Source organism: Mastigoproctus giganteus, chromosome 12 (genome assembly GCF_048544385.1).
Source record: "Mastigoproctus giganteus isolate SK-2022 chromosome 12, ASM4854438v1, whole genome shotgun sequence".
In the NCBI taxonomy this organism is placed as follows: Eukaryota; Metazoa; Arthropoda; class Arachnida; order Uropygi; family Thelyphonidae; genus Mastigoproctus; species Mastigoproctus giganteus.
Genome location: NC_143586.1, coordinates 113600598 through 113622627, shown reverse-complemented (window position 1 = coordinate 113622627; position 22030 = coordinate 113600598). Strand labels below are relative to the sequence as shown.

Below are 22030 nucleotides of genomic sequence, written 5' to 3'. Positions count from 1 at the left end.
ATTTTCCCTGGAACACAAGTTAAAACAAACAGGTCCAGTTACTTGTGTCACCTTTTGAACCCCCCTTTGTGAATTGGAGATACATTTGCCCACCTCCAGTTTATGAGGACCTCTCCTGAACCTAAGGATGCTGTCATAATTATGGCTACAGATTTGCTTACTTCCTTTGCTGCCTCCTTTAATATAACTGGATAGATCCCATCCACCCTAGAGGACTTCTTTATGTTTAACTTGAACAATTTTTCTTCCCCCCCTTTGCTCTGTTATTACAAAATCACTTAGCTCCCTGTTAGAGTTCAGTGGGAGAAGACAAAGTGGTGATTAGTGGCCATTGCTCTTTGTACACTAATGTTATTAGTGGAGTCCCACGGGGTTCAGTGCTAGGTCCCATTGTTTTTTCTAAATTTATGAATGATATTGATGAAGACATATGAGGCTTAATGTCCAAGTTTGCAGATGATACAAAGGTTGGCAAGGTGGTTATTAACAGGAATATTGGTATGCTACTACACAAGATCTAGAAAAGTTTGGCAGATGGGCTGAGAAATGGCAATTGAAGTTTAACAAATGCCATGTTCTGCATATGGATAGCAGTTACTGCAGAGTAATGTACCAATAACACACTCAGAGGAGTGGGGGGGGGAACCCTAGAGTAATTGTTCAGTCAAATATGAAGTTTTCTGAGGAAAGCAGACAGGCTGCCAAGACAGCTCATGGGGTTTTGTCACTAATATATAGGAATTTTTCTAGTGGTGATAAGGAGGTGACTATCTCATTGTATAAAGCAATGGTCAGGAAACCTCATTTTAGAAAAGATGTAGAGCTGCTGGAACAAGTACAGGAGGGTAACAAATTCAAATTGTGAAAGGGCCGTTGCAGAAGAGATGTGCTGAAGTTGGCCTTCAGCCAGTGGCTGATTGATTGCTGGAAAAATTTCCATCTGTTGTTGTGGAAGGTCATAGTTTAAATAAACTCAAGGAAGAACTACATAAACTATCGGAGGGAATGAATTGGTGAAAGGGAGGTGTCGTTCCCCCCTCCCCCTTCTGATGCTGTTATACAGCATCAGAAGGGGGGGGGACGCTTGCTTTCTTGTATCATTTGCCTCTTACAGTACCATTAGTAGTAAAAATGTTAATTTATGAGAACTAATGATATACAAAGTAGCCAAATAACATTGATATTTTCTAAATGTATATTACATTATTATATTGTATGTAGTAGCAGCAGAAGTGGCTAATGATGCAAGAAAACAAATTTAAATAGTATTTTAAAAAAAAAAAAAAAAAAACTTCACCCATCCATACCCTCCAAGAATGTGTCTAGTTCTCCCCTGAATTTATTGCAACAACCAACCAACGATTGGCTGTAGGCAAACTGCTGTACATCTATCCTACAACCATCCTATCTCAACTTGAATTTATGCCTCTCGTGTGTAGTCTCAGCAAGAGGAAGAATTCCATCAACATTTAGCTTACTCAATCCCTTTAAGGACTTAAAAATGTTGATCAGATCTCTCCACAAATCTTGAGATACTGCAATTTGCAGAACTGAAGCCTTTCTAGATAAGAGCACCAATTTCATTGCTCCTCTCTGTACTCATTCCAGCTGCTCTACATAATCACCTCCTTATCCCTGCTAGCAAAGTTTGTGTACATCATTGATAAAACCCTATGAGGTGCCCTGGAAGCCTGTCTGCACTGCTCAGAGAATTTCATATCTGACTGCACAATTATCCCCAGATCTTTTTTTCATTTTCCCCTACCCAGAGTGTATACCACAGTTGATAAGTTACTTTGAGATTACTGCTACAGATATGGGGGAACTATTTTACACAAGTTATGTGAATTCATAAACCTATATATTAAATTACTTTAACTGATCCAAAAGTGACTGTGGCTCATGCACTTCAATTCGTTGTAGATCACTGGTATTCATAATTTTTAGTCTTCTTTCTCTTCCTCCAGCTGTTGGCTAAGTTCAACAGCAACTCTTCAAGGTCTTCATTTAAAGGTTTCTGCATGACTTTAAGAGCTCAGTTACATCTTCAACTGTAACTTCTAACCCTGCTTCTTGTGCCAGCCTGCTGATGTCTTCTACAACATTCTATTGTGCTTCAAATCCTCTGAAATCTGGTAGTTTACACACATCCATTTAGACAATTGACAGTCCCTCCCTGCCAGGCTGTGTTAATGTGATTGATCCCTTTAAGACATCAAACGATCACCAATATTCTCTGATGTTAATGTTGGACTTGTCCAAAGCTTTTACCATTTCTGTATGTTTGCCGTAGACAATAAGCTTTAAAGGTGGCTATTATCCCATGGTCCATGAGTTGCAAAACTGGTGTTGTATTAGGGTGCATGTAGACAACATTAACTTTAAGAGGCATTCTGACTTTGCCTAGATTTGTAATATGTCCAGGGGCATTGTCCAAAAGAAGAATAGCCTTGGTTGGTAAATTTTTGTCATTGCAGAATTTGAGAACAGTAAGGCAAATAGTTGGTATACCAATCCCAGAAGATGTCTGGTGTCACGCAAACCTTCTTCTTTGACTTCCAGTACACAGGCAACATGTCTTTGTTTAAGCCTTTCATAACACGTGGTGTTTCTGAGTGGTACACCAACATTGGCTTCGATTTTAAATCTACTGACATATTTGCTCCCAACAAAAGTGTCACCCTGTCTTTTGATTCTTTAAACCCAGGAGCCATCTTTCTTTCACGTGCAATGAAGATTCTTGAAGGCAAGGTTTTCCAATTAAGGCCCGTTTCATCAACATTTAAGATGAGATCTGATATTCACCCTCCTCTACTATGCCCTGAAGCTCTGCAGCAGCTGCCTCAGCATCTGCACTTGCTGCCTTGCCAGTAATTTTCACACTTCTGCATTTGGTGCTTGCTTTAAATCTCATGAACCAGCCCTTGCTAGCCAAAAATATTTCATTGCACTGCCCTCCTTTCTTTCTTTAAGTCTTCAAAAATTGAGAGCCTATTCAGTTATTACAGCTTGGGTCAAGGGAATATTTTTTTTGATTCAAATTACCAACCCAAAGTGACCCAGATTGCTCATTTTTTCCTAAAAGCTTACTTCTGCTGTAATTAACTTTTGTAGCTCTTACTCTGGTAGCACTTTGCATCAATTGTTTTATTTTATCAGCATTCTTCATAATTGTAGTAATAGTCGATGGAGGCATATCCCTACACACATTAGGGTGGTTTTCACCAGCTTCCATTCTCCGAATAACTTCCATCTTATTTTCCAATGTGATAGATTGATGTGCCTTTTTCACACTTTCATTTGCACTAGGATTCATTGAACTTTTTTACCAGACATGGCATCTCTTTATTCTATTAAATTAAAAACTTTATAACACGACTGACAAAAGCTGCACATGACTATCACTATTATTAATTATTATTTAATTTATTAATAGCACAATTAAAAAATTGTTAGTTAAATTTCCAACATGTGTAAATGGCGTAAACAACAACCAACTGAATGCCTCTCCACATGAACTTTTACCACCCAAATCCACAACTGGTTATTTTGAGGGTGGGAAGCTTTCTCGTCTCTGATTGGCAATGATACAGACGTGCTAATCACTGATTGGTTCAGATTGTTCTTGATCACGTGAACAGTGCATGATAAAGTACAAAACCGACAGATTTTGTCCGACAATTTTAAACTTTCAATTTATAAAAAAATTGCAAAAATAAATAAATAAATAAAAATGGCCTTCTGGTTAGCGACTGGCACTATTGTGAATCAGCACAAACCGGACTGGTGCAAAATGAGGACTGCCTAAATACACATTGGATTGTCTACTAGTAGAGGATGCTTTCAAATATGTTTACCTATAATGTCTCTGTCTGGATTTTCTATTATACACCAACTGATATTTATTATTTCAAGAAAGATATTGATGCTGACTTTGCCCTCTTCAGAAGTGCCATCAAAGTTCTGTTTATAACAACAGCACTGCTTTTCAGACCTGACTATCTAGAGTATTTCTGAAAGTGCACCATAAAGAGATCTGAATACATTTCCCCCACACCCCAATAGTTGAATATTCTGACACTTAGCATTGCCACAAGGAATTATTAAAATGTTAAGAATGCATGTAGTAACTTGTTATACAGTTGCAACCACATAAATTGAACCTCTAAATTTTCTCCCAAAATAAATATTATAATTGAAATAACTGCTCCTGTAGCCTCAAATTTGTTATACATTGATGTAAAATGGTTATGCATTTTATTGAAAATAAAAACTATTTAGACATATTTATTTAGAAATATATCACAGAAATTAAGCTGCAAGCCATACAAATGCCTTTTCATTGTTAACAATGTTTGAAATTTACATTATATAAAAAGAAGAGGAAAAAATAAATACCCCAGCAGTAATGTAATACAGTTCTGATACTATTAGTTCTTCTATATCCCAGATAGATGCAAGCTTTAATTACTGCTTGCATCTATCTGGAATGGAGTGCATATAAGATTCTTGATATAATCACAGTTTGGTGAATGGTAATTCACCAAACAGAGATTATATCAAGAATGAATAATATTTTCTTGCAATGTTATTTTGCTTGATAGTTTTTTTTAGCAGTAATTTCCCAGCAGTTTTCAATCAGGTTCAAATGGGCAATTTCCTGGCTACAATAAGGATTGGATATTGCAATCTTACATAATCTTCTTCATTTACAAAAATGAAAAAAAAAAAAAAAAGGTCAGTGTTTCAAAGACATTAAAATTAGCATGTTAGAAATTGTATTAAATGATTATATACTGTTGCACTAATGATGCAGTGTTGCAAGGTGCAGTTACGTTGGAAAAAATCTTCTGCTGCTTGGAAGGTCTCTGACAACAAGCAGATCTCCTTTAAAATTTTAGTGTAATAGTCATCATTAACAGTAATATTTACAAAATGTCTTTTGCCCAATCCTTTGCTTGTTATGCATCCCCAAACCAAATGGCACAATCAAAATTTTGCTGTTGATTGAAAAATCAGGGTGATAAGCATTAGATCTACACTGAATGCAGCACTTACCGCCTGATCTGTAGAGGTTAAATTTGGATTCATCAGAGAATATTACAAATTTACATTGTCCAATTGTTGCATTTACCCCAGTGTCCATGTGTCTTCCACATGGATTTTAGTTCCGTGGAATAAGCATTATCATGGAGGCTTCGCTCCTTCAAAACTGTCCTGTGCTGCAGTACGTTTGCCATTTCAGTCCAGTTTTAGATTTCCTTTTGACATCTCCACTCTCACATTTCTTCTCTAGAGTTAACTGAGCATATTCAATACCGCTGCTGAAAAGCAAGTGAAGACAGATAGTAGATGAATGCTTTTATAAACAAGATGATGCAATAGTTCTAGTATGTTGAGATGACATAATTTTACCTACAGAGGGAGTTAAGAAATATTAAACTTTTTAAGTGGGTGATGCAATTTATGTGGCCACTAATGTATTTCATGCTTCCTACTGCATTTCAAAGGAACACTACACATCAATTCATTTTTCTTTTTAAATTGATAGAACGAATCTGCAAAATATCTATTTCTTTACTCTGTGCTACTGAGAAGTATTGGAAATTGTGTTTTTTTTATTATCTACGAATTCACAGATAACATAAAACCTATGCTGTTTGAAGCTGGCAGATTTTCAAGTGCCATAAGGCTGTATTAGTACTTCATTTGATTGTATCACCACATAAATCAACTTGTGGTACATGTAAATTTGCACAAACACCTTTTTTCTTTACCTCATGAATAAAACCTCTTAGCAGTTCTCTCAATGAAATTTTGTAATTTATGATTGACAAGGAAGATGGCCTTTACTAATATATTCTGAGGAGGCAGGTATGACTCATATTTGTAAACTGGCAGAGTTAGGAGTTGAAAATGTCTAATTTATTTTCTTTGAAAATAAATCTTTATATCATCCCTAGGCTAGGCTGCATCTTTCACCGAAAACGAAAACCTATAGAATGAAGTTCGTTCGCTCTCTCCCTCCCTCCCTCTCTCTCTCTCTCTCCCCCTCCTTCCCTCTCTCTCTCTCTCTCTCTCTCCCCCCCTCCCTCTCTCTCTCTCTCTCTCTCTCTCTCTCTCTCTCTCTCTCTCTCTCTCTCTCTCTTTTTTTTGTGTGCTTATTGAACAACTGTGGCAGACTATTTTTTTTAGTGGAATATTCTTTAAAGGGATTAAGAAAAATTCAGATTTTAATGCAGTTTTACTATTTTTTGCAAAACAATGGAAAAACTCTATGGTACCAATGACAAAGATTTAGTCAGAGTGAGTCAAAAGGATGGATTATGCATTGTAAACCCAGAGCATCAGCAATGTCATTTACAAAATAGCATGCACAGTTTTGATTACTCGTACGGCTCAACTTACTGCACACTGTATATGATGTACACACTAGAAAATTTCAGGAAATGCAAAATGTGCAGGTGATCAGAGCTTACCAATTGAGTAGATTGCTAGTCACCTTTTATGTTTTGATCAAATTGCAATTTTAGATTTCCAACCCAATTATTTTAATTTATTAATTTCAGGGACTAGTATAAATCATGTTAACATCCATTGATCATTTATTATTTGACACGTGGAATTCTGTTCGTATGCACAAATTTCTTACAGTGGTCACAGAGAGAAATGGAGTATACGAGGTTATTTAAAAATATATTTCAAGTTTGAAGTTTTCATATAGTAGTAAATGATATTTTATTATCTTAGATACTGCTCCAGATTTCTAAAGAAACTGTGCATAATTCAGACAACTTGAAAACTCCAAATAGCTAGGTAAAGGAAATGAAAATAATGGTTGTGTATTATGTTTTAATGCAGTGTTTGTTATACAAGGATCAAAGTACCTTGAGTTAAGGCATGCAACTTCAAACTAAATTACAGGTAATTAATATTAATTAGTTACCTATATATAAGTTAATCAGTTATCTTTACATTAACTTTTTGCTGTCCTAAATGATATAACACATGATTATAATATTGGGCGGTTGTACATTGAAGAAATTACGAATGCCATAATCACATTCGTTTTACAGTCCTAAATTCTCATTTGACAATTCAATTTTTATCCTGCTCAATCCCTGTTGTTCTTCCAGTTTTATATACAGGTAGTTCCTGACTTTACGAGTTAATTTGTTCATAGCGAGAGCTCGTAACGTGGTAATCCCCCCCGACGTAATGTTAAAAACAGGGGTTGAGCTCCCAACAATGAAATTTGACCATAGTAATGTTAAATAAAGATGAACAAAACAATAGTTTATGCTTAAAAATTGATTCATTAATCCAAATAAATCAAAACATAGCCTTTAAAAATCAAGCAAATTACAATAATAAGGAAATCATTTATGTTATATAAATGTTAAAGAATGTTTATTCTTCATCATCATTGACTAAATGTACACTCATATGTACACTTCATTCGTTTTGGCTTGGCACGTGTTGGTTGTAGGAAGTACAAGGAGGAATTTTCTTCTTCAGAAATGCTTCAAGAGTCATGTTTTCAAGACAGTCTTCTCTTTTCTTTAGAAATTTTATGATAGCATGCACAAGCATTTTTTAAATCTGTAGCAGCTTTTCTAGTGTGCTCAAAATTTGATTCTTATGGCTCGAAATTCTCAATTGCTTTTTCTATGTGTTGAAAAGCTTCATCAAGTCCCTCAGGAGTAAAGGAACGAACAGGAGTTTCATCTGTTAAATCTTTTTCCTCAGCTTCTTCACATTTTGCCATTTAAAGGCCTTGGTTTGTGAGCTCTCCATTGTTTGGTTGTTTGTTCACTGACATTAGTTATAGAAACCTCAAGTGCAATTGGTTAGCATTATTAACAACTACTTTGGAAATGCTTCAAGAGTCATGTTTCCAAGACAGTCTTCTCTTTTCTTTAGAAATTTTATGATAGCATGCACAAGCATTTTTTAAATCTGTAGCAGCTTTTCTAGTGTGCTCAAAATTTGATTCTTATGACTCGAAAATCTCAATTGCTTTTTCTGTGTTGAAAAGCTTCGTGAAGCCCCTTGAGAGTAAAGGAACAAACAGGAGTTTCACATGTAAAATCTTCTTTTTCCTTGGCTTCTTCACATTTTGCCATTTAAAGGCCTTGATTTGTGAGCTCTCCATTGTTTGTTTATTTGTAGTAGATCAGTGATGTAGTAGTAGTAGTGGCATGTGATGCAAGAAAGCAAGTGTATGAGCTTATGCAGCATCAGCCAAAAAAAGAAAAAAAAAGAAAATCACACCATTCCCTCCAAATGCCTGTCCAGTTCCTCCTTAAATTTATTCAACCTATCAACTTCCACAATGACAGATGGAAGTTAGTTCCAGCAATTAACCACCCGCTGGCTGAAGGCAAATTTCCGCACATCTATTCTACATCTGTCTTTTCTTAATTTGAATTTATGCCCCCTTAGGTTCGTAATCTGAACAAGTGGAAGGATCCCATCAGAATTCAGCATGCTCAAGCCATTCCAAGGCCTTATATACCTCAATCAGATCACCACGCAGGTGCCTAGTCTCCACCCACTGCAATTTGCAGAACTTAAGCCTCTCTTGGTAAGAGGATCCCTTCGTTTCCCTCACCAATCTTGTTGCCTTTCTCTGTACACGCTCAAACAAATCTACATCCTTCCTAAAATGAGGCCTCCAGACCTGTATGCAGTACTGAAGGCATGGCCTGACCATTGCCTTATACAGAGGGTTTGGTTTGGTTTTGGTTTTATTGGCGCATTAGCTACTAAGGCTATAATGCGCCCCTTATACAGAGGGACAATCACCTCCTTTTCCCTGCTAATTCCTATATATCATTGACAAAACCCCATGACCTGCCCTGGCAGCCTGTCTGCATTGCTCAGAAAACTTCATATCTGACTGCACAATTACTCCCAGGTCTTTTTCATTTTCTACCACCTTAAGTGTAGTACCACATGGTACACTTCTCTGGGGTTACTTCTACCCATATGCAGTACTTTGCATTTGTCAAGGTTAAACTTCAGTTGCCTCTTCTTAGCCCATCTGCCCAAATTATCTAGATCCTGTTGCAGTAGCACACTGCCCTTGCTGTCATTAACAACCCTGCCAACCTTTGTATCATCTGCAAACTTCGACATTAAGCCTGATATACCTTCATCAATATCATTGATAAATATACAAAACAACAGTGGACCCAACACCGAACCCTGTGGGACTCCACTAATAACATTAGTCCACGAAGAATGTTAGTTATAGAAACCTCAAGTGCAATTGGCTAGCATTATTAACAACTGTTTCTATTTCATTTTGTAAGACCTGTGCTGGTCCTTCAAAATTATCAATAAAATTATGATGAAGTTTATTTCAAACACCATGTTCTTCTCTGTAATTTTGTTCCAGCCTTGTTTTATTATTTTGATTGCATCTAAAATATTTTTTCCAAACTTCTTTAAGAGCTGGACACCCCTCGTTATCTCTACCTGACAAATAAATGCACAGTAGTAATGTATTGTATAGCTAAGCTGTGGTTTGAAATGCCACATTTATGAATGTTTAGTATTTATTTATTGCAATTAATGTTCATATTTTTTATTCTGTTGATACTTGATATTTGAAAAGAATAACCTGTAAACCATGAAAATAACTTGAAAAGCAGAAACTACCTGTATGTATGTATGTGTATATATATATATATATATACAAGGTGGTCTCCTCTTACCTGTGGAAAATCCAGTTCTTTTGTGACATTTGGTGAATTCAACATTAAAGAATGTCACAAAAGCTTGAATATAATCATCTCTTCTTACACCAAGATGGAATGGGGATTTAAAGCTTAAATCTTCTGTCTTCACAGTGTAAAGATCAACTTCCTGTTTAAAATTTTAACAAAGTTAAAAACTCACAGTAATTGAAATTCTTTAATTACTAAAAATAATAAAAAAGTTCATTATCTCATTGGGATTATCTTTCCAATAGCAAAAATGAATTTTATTTTTGTTCAACTTGCAATTAAATTAAAAGCAAGGGTATTTCATTATTTTCTTCTTTTTTTATATATATATTTTGGAAGAATCGTGATAAAAGTAATAAATAGAAATGAAGTACCTAGGGGGGGGGACAGTTGCAAATTAAGTTAATACTAATATTTGCAACAATCTCTTTATCTTTTAAATTTTAGTCATATCTTTCTTGATATATGTAATTCCTATGAAGTATACAAATAACAATTTCAGTAAAAGACAATTTCAGTAAATTGTATGTGAAATATTCAGGTATTATTTGCATCACAGAAACTTCTTGAATAGGCAGAATTTATTCCATATCATGGAAAAAAGAAAACTAGTATTTCAGTTTTTTTTTTTTTCATAATGTTACAAAATATCCTTTTTCCATATTTTGTAGCATTATTACCTTTTTGCATATTTTGTAGATTTTATTACCCCCCCCCCCAAATGTGCTTAAAATTAAAATTGTCACAACACCCATGAACTTCTGCTCTTTTATTTATTTATTTTTTGTCGACTTGATCCTAGGTTTTTAGCTAATGGGCAAGTGAACGGGGCACCACGTTGGACAAAAGGAAATCATTGCCCAAGAACTACTTAGGTGCAAGATATCAATCGCGGCATTATCCGAATTAAGACTCACCGGGTCTGGAACGATGATCATCCAACCACCAGCACCTAATGAAGCGGTTATGCTATTCTACTCTGGTGGTGAGAAACGAGAAGCAGGAGTGGGCTTTATGGTCGATGCTCAGGCCACCAGTAGTGTGATCGCTTTCCAACCAATATCGGACCGCCTGGCAGTCCTTACTGTCAAGGGCACCATCAAGACCCATATTACCTCCGCCTATGCGCCAACTGAGACTAGCCTGGACCCGACCAAGAATGACTTCTACAACCAGCTCCAACATACGCTGGATTCAATTCCGCAGACAGAAGTGATCATCCTCGCAGGGGACTTTAATGCCCATATTGGCGTGGACAGATCTGGTTGGGAAACAACAATGGGCAAGTTTGGCCATGGGAAGATCAATGACAACGGCTTACGTTTGTTGTCCTTTGCCGCATCTAACAACCTGATCATTGGAAACAGCCATTTCCAGCACCCTCAAAAACATCAACTTACATGGCGAAATCCATCTGGCAAGGACTCAGCAATCCTGGACTACATTTTGATCAATGCCAGATTTCGCTCATCACTCATGGACGTTCGTGCCATGAGGGGACCTGATTGCGGATCTGATCACTACCTCATCCGGGCTAAGGTGCAGCTCAAATTACGGCATGCAAAAAGATCATCTCGGTCAGCCAAGCTGGACTGGAGGCAGCTAATGAATGCTGCCAACAAACAGGCATATCAGATCGCCCTATCCAACCGCTTCGAGATGCTGGCTGTGCCCGAGGATATAAATGAAGAAGAAAGGCAGATCTCTGATGCCATCCTGGAATGTGCCAAGCCCCTATGTCCACCTGCCCGACGTCGAACGCAACCATGGATATCAGACGAGTGCCTCGACCTCGTGGACAAACGGAAACAGGCAAAGTTGGTCGACTTTGAACGGTACCGGCAGCTAAACCGAGAAGTCCGACAAAGAATGACAGCAGAAAGAGAAGCATACTGGAACCAAGTGGCAGACGATCTTGAAGTGGCGGCATCCAAAAACGAGTACCGCACTCTCTACCGCACCCTCAGATGTCTGAGTGGAAAGACCAAATTGACTAGTGACAACATCAAGAATGCTGATGGGACCTTCGTGCGATCACCATCCGAACGCCTGCAACGGTGGAGTGAATTCTTCAAAGCTTTGTATAATCACGACCCACCTCAGGGACCGCCAGCAACAGCACTCTCGATCGACCCCCCTGAGGTCTCCATGGTCGATGTTGAGCGTACAGTAGAAGAAGTGAAAGCAGCCATACAATCCCTGAAGAATGGCAGGGCACCAGGAGTGGACCAAGTCACCACAGAAGCGATCAAAGCCGGGGGAGATGTACTGCTTCGCCGACTACACTCACTCCTCAAAACCATCTGGTGCACTGAACAAATTCCGTTAACATGGAGGAAAGCCATTATCGTACCGATCCACAAGAAAGGTGATAACCGGGACTGCAAGAACTACCGTGGCATCAGCCTCCTTTCCATCATCGGAAAGGTCTTTATGAAGATCATCCAGTCAAGACTGCAAAAACATCGCGAGCAAACCAGTCGAGAAGAACAGGCAGGATTTAGACCCGGGCGAGGATGCTGTGATCAAATCTTTGCCATTCGTCAGCTGATGGAGGAGAGGATCCGGTGTGGACAGCGAACCGTCATTGTTTTCATTGACTTTAAGTCTGCTTTCGACTGTGTCCACCGGCCTGCCTTATGGAAACTACTAGAGGTTGAACATGTACCTCGAAAAGTCATCACACTCCTCCAAACTGCATACAACGGTTTAACCAGCCAGGTGCGCATCCAGAACGATTTATCTGAGGAATTTACCATCCAAACTGGAGTCCGCCAAGGGGATGTAGCCTCCCCGTTGCTTTTCAACATCGTGGTCGACGCCATTATGAGGCAAGCATTCAGAAACAGACAGGGCATACAATATGATAAGGATCACTATGTGACTGACCTGATGTTTGCTGATGATAGTGCTATCCTTGCCGGTAACGACGCTGAAGCCACGGACATCCTCTACGACATTGCCCGGCCATACGGTTTGAAGATCAATGCTGGTAAGACAAAGGCCCTGACAACAGATGGGTCGCAAACCACCATCTATCTCGAAGGCTTCCAGATCGAGCAAGTGCAGGACTTTAAATACCTTGGGTCGCTGGTCCAGGAGAAGAAAGTTGCATCCACCATGGAAATCCACAGCAGAATTGGACAGGCGGCCACTGCGTTCGCCTCGCTCAAATGGTGTCTATGGAAGAGGACCAACATTTCCACAAAGACTAAAATCCGACTCTTCCGGACTTTGATCCTGCCCATTCTTCTTTACGGATCGGAAACATGGATTTGTCTCAAGTTAGATTTGAACAAACTTGAGGTATTCCAAATGCGATGCCTGCGGCAGATCTTGGGCATCTCTCTTCGCGACCGCATCACTAATGATACCATCCGCGCCAGATGCCAACAGCAACCAACCACTGCCGACCAAATCCAGAAGCGAAGGCTCAGATGGTTTGGCCACGTATGTAGAATGGGCACGAACAGAATACCATCCACACTCCTTTGGAGACAACGACCCACCCAATGGAGCATCCAACGGACCGCGCCTAGGAAAACGTGGGCCAAGCAAGTGGAAGATGACTTGAAGAGCCGACGTCTCGACCTTAACCAGGCCAGGACTGAAGCCATGGATCGTAAGGTATGGAAGAACATCACAGAGCAAGTCCGAAACCCTGCGGCACCTACAGCAGCATACTGGTTGCGTGGCCAACCGCCTCCCCCAGCTGCCAGCTAAGGACCAAAGAAGAAGAAGAAGAATGGGCAAGTATTCAAGTTCAAACAAATTTGACTGGGAACATTTGATTTTTTTTTTTTTTTTTTATAAGATTATTACAGTTCTATTATATGCAGTTTGTACAAATTCTCTAATGTCATAATATAAGAACTGTTAAATGCACAAATAAAAATTTGTTTGAATTTGAAAACTCGTCCATTAGCTGAGAACCTGGGATCAAAATGGCAAAAATTGACCCACTGTAAAAAAAAAAAAAAAAAAACCCACTGGTTCTTATGTTAAACAGGTCAGAAAAACACAATTCTAGCACCCTGATAATGAACAGTCACTGAGTATGTGCTTTATGATAAGCACAAAATGGGGTGCAGTGTATGCATGTTCAAAGGGAGAGTGCATACGGATATGGATATACCCTATTTGCACCCACTGTTCATTGCATACTTTGCAATATAACTGATTGACAGTAAAAGTATCCAGAATGGAGTCAATGTCAAAGGGGATCTTTGCCGTGTCATTTGCATGTTTAGCAAAATTTTGTTCCTTTTCAATAAGGAAGTAGCTTAGGTTTTATTTTCTTGAAAGGGATGGAAATTGTGAATTTATTTTACAGGGTTTTTACTTAGGTAGGGGCAGAAGCAAGAGTAAGAACCATTTCATAATCAGTTCCATTTTTCAGAATGTTGTTTCTTAACATTCTGAAAAAATTTGTAAATGGTTGAAAAGTGAAAGTCTGGAGTTCATGGCACTTACTTTTTAGTGCTGAGCTATAAATCAGAACAAATCTCAGTTTTTATCAAGACTATTCTATACAGATGCAAAAAAAAAAAAAAAAAACTGCACGCCAAGCTATAAACAAAAACCAAGCATTGCTGCTATTAGCCCAGAGTTCAATTGGGTGTGCCACCAGAGCTGAGCAGTTGTTAATTTCTTGCACTTTTACAGCACTTGTTTACGTTAAGAATGACAGCCCACATGCATGGCATGGCACTTGTAGTGCCATTTGAAGCATGTAGTGAATGTGTTAACAGGTCAGTGAAATCGTGGCTACAATCCTCTGAACCAGTTGTCTTCGATCTTCTCCATGTAACTACCTTTCCTAAAGAAACCATCTTATGTGTTGTTCAAGAAAGAGGAAGGATGGCATCCTTCCTCTTTCTTGGACAACACATAAGGGAAACACACTTAAATTCAAAAAAAGATGGTTGCAGGACCAGCCATCATGTGAAAATTTGCTTTCAGTCAGAGAGTAACTGCTTGTTGAAACAAACTACCATTTGTTGTCATGGAAGTAGATCGTTTCAATAAATTTTAGGACGAATCATTCGTGTCAGAGCTGGTTCTTCTGCACATGTTATGGCTAATTCACTTGTCAGTAATAGCACAGTGATTATAATTAACATCAAATTTTTGCCAGTGATAAAAGAAGAAACCTAGCTTTTAACTATCTTTCCTTTATGCAGAGTATCCCTATTGGCTGTTGGGAAATATTTTTAAATGGTGCATGAGCCTGACATTCCAACCAGAAGTAATTTTCATTCAAAAAGCTGGAATCTTTAAAGGTCATTAAAGAGCTAAGTCCATATCACTTAGCCCTTTAACAACCGCAACTTTGTACAGATGAAACCTCAGATCCTTATGCAAAATTTTGCACAGAAATTCTCAGGTAGTGCAGCACTCCTGGCCAAATGGTGTAGACTACAAAGGAACAGCTCATCTCCCATTTTCAACATTTTCTGGTGTTCGTACTTTTCAAACAACACCTGGAGGTTTCTTCTTCATTGCAGAAGCACTTTGATAAAGCTATGTGTACAGAACTTTTAGCATGTTATGGCTGGGAATTGCGCCATGATTAGGGATATTGAAGTGAGTGAGAATAATCACTGCTTTGGGATAACAGTTACCATTCTTGAAATTTGTTTTAATAATGAAAGCATGATGTTTTTTGGTCCATTTCTTCATTGCTTTTTTGGTCCATTTCTTATTTATTGATAAATAATCTTGTGTCAGATGTCGTTAATTTTATATAAAACAGGGGGATATCATTCGCGAATCACTTTTGTACTTCTTGTGAACACGGTAACAAACCGAATAAGGTGGTCTCTTAAAAGAAGTTAAAAAATAATTTAAGTTTAATTTATATGTCAATTAATTTATTTGTTTCGTCGTTTTTAGAATTTTGCGACAATTGTTTTTCAATTCTCATGATGGCTTGTTGATGTTGTTTGGTTTTTGGAGGTTGGTGGCCGCCGTCTTTCCGTAATTCTTTCCTTTTCCCTTGACGTGATATGAGAGTGGAAGGCATGATTATTTTAATTAATAGCTATTTTAACTCGATTTATTTATGACTATGCATGGGATTATAATTTCATATTATAATCATTCGCAATTGAGTGTTGAGAGATTAAAAGGTATGAGGTTTTCACCTATAATTTAATATGTAAATTAAAACTGATAAGCAACAAATGATGTAACAAAACAAAATTATTCCCCATTGCAGCAATTCTTATACATGGTATAATGGCATTTAAACTTGGTCTCACCTTCCCTTTCATCATTATTTTGAGGTGCCTGGAACTTTAGCAGTACCGGCCATATCATCTGTAGTACCATATCTGTGGTACTCATAATACACATCAAACATAGTTTGATGTGCATTGAAGTAAGAAGTGTGTTGCATATTATGTATAATATGGGGGAATAAAGAGATTGGGGGTGTAAGTGGTATGGGGGAATAGAGAGATTGAATACCTGTGCCTGGGATATTATTTGTTATTTAATGCTCGTAATCCATGGAAGAAATGATAAAATTTCTCTTTCTTGTTATTGCCTTTTTTAAACTTCATAATTAAACACAAACTGGCCTAATCATGCTGCATTAGCCGGTGGCCAACCTGACATCACTTTAGAACAGCATATAGTGATATAGACAAAAAATGCATGTTGTATGAGTAGAGCTAAAAGAAAGTGTTTGGTTACAATTGTAAAATTTTATCTTGGCTGGGGGGAATTAAATGAATTTAAGTATGATTCCCTTATGTGTTGCCATCCTTCCTCTTTATTGGACAACACATAAGATAGTTTCTTTAGGAAAGATAGAGTTAAAAGGAAAAGATCAAAGACAACTGGTTCAGGGGATTGTGGCCTTGATGGCTATGTGGAATTAAATCATCGTGCTTCTACATAAATTGCTATTTATGGACAAGATTATTCCACATTATGGAAGCTTCTTGAAAGGAAAATATCCGGGAACTATATATTAGGTAACAAAAAAAAAAAAAAAAAACAAAAAAAAAACCAGTTCCCTGTACTAGAACTATTCAGTTTGAACATGGGGGGGGGGGGGGGGTATGTTCAAATGTTTGATAAAATCAGAATATGTAATGCTGCTGAATACTACACTAAGAGCTCAATGAACCCATTGACTTTGTTACACCCACCTGTCCTTCAGTTTTCTGTTTCTCAATTTTGTTTTTTCTGTTTGACACTTCAGCTGCAAAGAAAGTGGCGCCTCCGTAGCCAGGTGGGCAGGAGCAGCAGCAGTGCGTAGCACATGCTTCTTGATTAGACTGGGGTTCGAGCCCATGACTACCAAATACGAAGGATGCGGAAAGGTCAGGGAATGACCACCGCATATCCCTGGAGCAATATGGCCTCAGTTGCTAATGCTCCTAAAAACCAAATAACATAACATAACAAAACAGCAAAGAAAGTTTCATTTTCAGTGAATTTGAGTGAGTTCAGCAATTTTCAATCAGAAGTTAAAATCTGGCACTGAGAAAAATGAATTTATTTAAAATGCATCAAGTGTGTTCAAGAGAAGGAAAGCAAATTTGACTACAAATTCTGTTTGTTTGTTTCTTTCTTTCTTTCTTTCTTTTTTTTTTTTTTTTTCTCTCTCGTTTACTTTTTCCGTGATACTTTGAAAAAATTCTGATTAGAATCACTTATTTTTGCAGAATAGCATTCTATAGGGCAAAGTAGAGAAACGTGGCGAGTTTCAAATTGCATTATTGTAGCAACAATGCCAGATGGAGTAGTGAGCCTAGGTCGGTGGATAGCTCGTCTATTGTGAGCTTCCATGGTAGGAACTACCATGGAAGCTCACAATATTGTTTACAACATTTCTTGTGGTGGGTGCAATTCTACGTATATTGGCTCGACCCAAAATTTACTTTCGGTATGGATACAGCAGCATTTAGCATCAGTTAGGGCAGGTAGGACGGGTGTCTCTGAGCTTGCGTTTCATGCAATCACTTATGGACATGTGTTCCTTTTTAACGAATCGAAGGTTCTTAATAAACAGCGGGAATGTTTTAAATTATTAATTGCCAAACCATTAGAAACAAGATTAAATGTTAACTCTATTAATATACACAGACTTTATAATATTTCAGACTAGTGGACACTTATGCGCATGAATGAATAGTAATTCATACATTGGTTTATATAAATAATCTTGTGTCAGATGTTAATTTTATATAAAACAGGGGGATATCATTCGCGAATCACTTTTGTACTTCTTGTGAACATGGTAACAAACCGAATAAGGTGGTCCCTTAAAAGAAGTTAAAAAAAAAAAAAAAAAAAAAAAAAGTTTTAAAGTTTAATTTATGTGTCAATTAATTTATTTGTTTTGCCGTTTTTAGAATTTTGCAACAACTGTTTTTCAATTCTCATGATGGCTTGTGATGTTGGTTGGTTTTTGGAGGTTGGCGGTTGCAGTCTTTCCGTAATTCTTTCAGATTCCTTTGACGTGATACGAGAACTGAAGGCATGATTATTTTAACTTGGTTTATTTATGACTATGCATGGGGGGTAAGTTCATATTATATTTATTCGCGATTGAGTGTTGACAGATTAACAGTCCTACTAAAAAGGTAGGAGGTTTTCACCTATAATTTAAGATTATTATAATAATAGGACTTCATAGTCCCTTTTGATTTGAATTATTAATTTACATTTGCGCCCTACTAGAAATGTCTTTTACTTTAACAGATATATCCATTGTTTCTTTTATTTATTAACTAAGCCAAGCAAATTTAGTTAGATGGGTTTCGTTTCTACTATAAAGGAAAATTTAATACAGTTAATGTATTAATGTGATTGAATACCTAGCTGCCAACTTATGACTTTCATTAAGATGCTGGAGATCACGAAGCTTTAGTAGAAGGAAAACAGGAGATTTATCAGCAAAAAGCAGGAAGGGCCTGATGAAGTCCACACTGCATTAGAAATTAAATTACATTCACAACACACACTAAAAATATACACACATAGGACTGTTTACCGGTACGTCTTCAAACATTTTTTTCTGTCTATGGATTTCTGATTGGATGTCAACTGATTTTGATTGCTTCAAGAAAAATACTGTTGCAGACTTTGCTCTTCAGAAATTTGGAATCAAAGCTTGTTTATAACAATGTTCCTGCTGTCTAAACTTGGCTGTCAAGAGCACTTCCACAGCTTCACCAGAAAGATCTCAACCATTTTTCTTTTTCTATCCCGGATGAATATCCCCTCCCACTCAGCACTGCTATGAGGAATTGTTAAAAACATTAAGCATGACTTGGAATAATCTGTTATACTTCCTTGTGCACTTCTCAGTTCCCCAACTGCAGACTAATGTATGTCACTTCCTTCTTTCATAATGGTTTCTAACACTGAAACTGATGCTAAAAAACATCTATTGCTTGATCCATTTCTTTATCAGCACCAAGAAGTACTGGAAACTTATTCACACATGTGCAAGCAAGTGGGCACACGCATGTACACAAAATTAAAACAATGCGCTGCCAATTTATGAAATCTGTGCTACCTGGGCAATTATAAGAACTCCGTTTTTTAATGGGACATCTTGCACACCATGTAGTCACATGCAGCAATAAAGTACTTCCTCAATGAGCAAAAGAACAGAACCTTCTGTTGTTTTAGTCTCTCTCCGCAAACTGGCCCAGTGAAATATTGATGAGTACGACAAAATCACCCTTTTGGTTTAAGTCTGCTGTGGTAATCAACTTCTACAACCATACCTTTTGCTATTTCACTATCAGGAAACATTTCTGAACAACACACCTGCATGATCAGCTTAATTCAGAGGAAGATTATATTCTGGCGCAAAAGATGCAAATAATAAACCTTTGGCACATATAACACCACTGTCACAATGAAATACTACATCTATTTTTGCATTTCTTTCTATATACTACACACTATCTTTATGCCAGTTTGTTGGAATATTCAATACACAATGTAGCTGCTAACTTTTCTAAGTTTTACAATATATGAATATGGAAAATCCTGCACATGTTTCTTAATTTTTACATTGTATTTCTTTTGTTTCTAACTGAAAGACATTATTAATTAGCTTTGCATCACACAAGTACTATGCTTTAAAAAAAAAAAAATGTTTGTGGGAGAAAAACTTTTGACTTCCTCCATCTTTTACTAAAAGATGCAGAAGAGGTCAAACTGAGTGAAAAACATGGATTCTATGTTGTAAATCGATTGAGTTGGAAGCAGTTGTGAATATCTTTTCAACACTTGATGCATTCACTGTTGAGACACTTTATTGAAAATAAATAACAAATATAATAACTTTAAATTATTACCTTTAGTAAGCAGGCATTAGTCACAACCTGTTTGGGATCAACAACATCAACAAGTGGCTCAGATATAGCTACTTTTCGTATGCAGCTCATGTTGAAACCATAAACGCTATCCCACCCTGAAAATGAAAGGGGGGGGGAATAAAACACTAAATCACATAAAATTGCCCAGACAACATGCAATAAAATATCAGCACAACACTATTATACTATTTCCAAACTAATACACTAAATCACATAACATACCCAGACAACATACAATAAATTATCCGAAATATGAGTAATTATGAGCAATATGAGTAATTATTTCATTACTCATACATTATGAAACAAACTAAATTCTGAAGTGCATTTATCAACCATGAGTGGAGAAACTGATAAGTTAGGCAGGTCTGGATCCCATACCCCATCCTATTTGACTTGTGAAGCTGCCATGAACATAATGTTCATCTTTCTTGATTCCAGTTAACATTTTGTATAAGAACGAGGTTTGTAACTCTGCAGTGCGTTGACAGTTACTATAATCTGGAATTTTATTTATTTATTTTTATTTTTTTCCCCCAAATTTTGCGAGTACTAATCTGACCACAATTACACTGCATAAAATTCTTTACAATTACAATTTTCCAATAAATATTACAATTTCCAAAACTTCAACAGCACATGTTATTTGTTTCTTCTATCCCAACATATTTGAAATTCACAATGCGGAAAATGACATTCTCCAATATTTTAAAAATCATAGTTTAAATTGGAAAGAAAACTATGTACAACATGATTAATGTACAAGATTAATACTAATTTTGTACATTAATAAAAATTGTTTCTTAGTCAAGTACTACAACTTAACAGCAAAACTCTGTGGTTAAATACTCTTCTTGTAAAAAATATACTTAACATGTGCAACCACCATGTGAAATTAATTATTATAACTCTTCAAATCTTTTCTAGTAGGTATAAGAGAACCATCTTGTTTGATTAGGATTTTCTTGGTCCAAATGACAGCTTGATCTGCACCTCTTAAGTAATTTCACTATCAGTGATGTGTAGCCTTTGAAATATTAAAGGTGGCATGGGAGAGACAAACTGAGATTCTACCAAAGCTGATCAGGTGTAACAAACATTCTGAATGTCTCAGATTTGTAGTTTCAATTAGTAAATCTCTGGATTTGACACTGAACCATTTTTAATGAGATTGCAGCATTTTCTAAACATTTCTAAGCATTAAGAATGGGGAGGACTTGCTGACTTGGTGGTCTGTCAGAGAATGCATCATAAAAAAAGTTGGCTGGGGCAGCATCTTTCTTTTGAAAGATGGCAGGGATTCTGACCATCTTGCTGTCTGTTTTTCTCTCTAAATTAAAATTTAGAGAGAAAAACTTAAATGAAAGGAAGGCCACCTAATGAAGAAAAAAATAAGTGAAAACAATTGGAAAATAATAAAGGAGAAATTTAGCTGCTGATGACCCGTCTTTTCAAGGGGAGGCTACAGGACCCTGCAGTGGGTGAAGGATGAACATATTTGTTTTAATAACCCTGTTTTAATAAACCTTTAATAACCCAGAAGAGTCTGAATTCAACAAATGTAGACCCAGACATTTTGCAACCAGTAAGAAATCACAGTTCTGACTAGCAAAGTTTGACACCTTTAACAATCAAGGAGACACACTATGTCAGTAGCTTTCCAGAGTTTTCTTCTGAAAACTTTCTTCTTCTTCTAACTACTGTAGTTTTCCATTTTTTTAAAACCCTACACTTGTAAAGAAACACTTTCACTGGTTTGATGTTTCCTTCTTCTTAAAAGTTTTAGTTGCATTTTCTTTCTAGTCAGTAGCAACAATATTCATCTTAAAGGTAGTGTTCCCTCCTATGTTTTAACTTATGACTTTTAAGAATTAAACTGCTTCAAATGAAAGACTCTTTAAGAGAAAGACAACGGAAACTTAAATCACAGTTAAAGAATGGTAC

General features: G+C 37.0%; 1 protein-coding gene across 2 annotated transcripts in view; it reads right to left on the bottom strand.

Annotated features, from left to right (window-relative positions):
* Art1 (arginine methyltransferase 1) overlaps positions 1-22030 on the bottom strand; it is a 229299-nt gene that overhangs the window by 32499 nt on the left and 174770 nt on the right. For both annotated transcript variants that reach the window (XM_090386508.1, XM_090386507.1), the window contains 2 exons: positions 20066-20181; positions 9723-9873 (listed from right to left, as the gene is read on the bottom strand). In XM_090386508.1, the coding sequence (XP_090242634.1) occupies positions 9723-9873; positions 20066-20181 (267 nt within the window). The remainder of the gene's footprint in view (positions 1-9722; positions 9874-20065; positions 20182-22030) is intronic.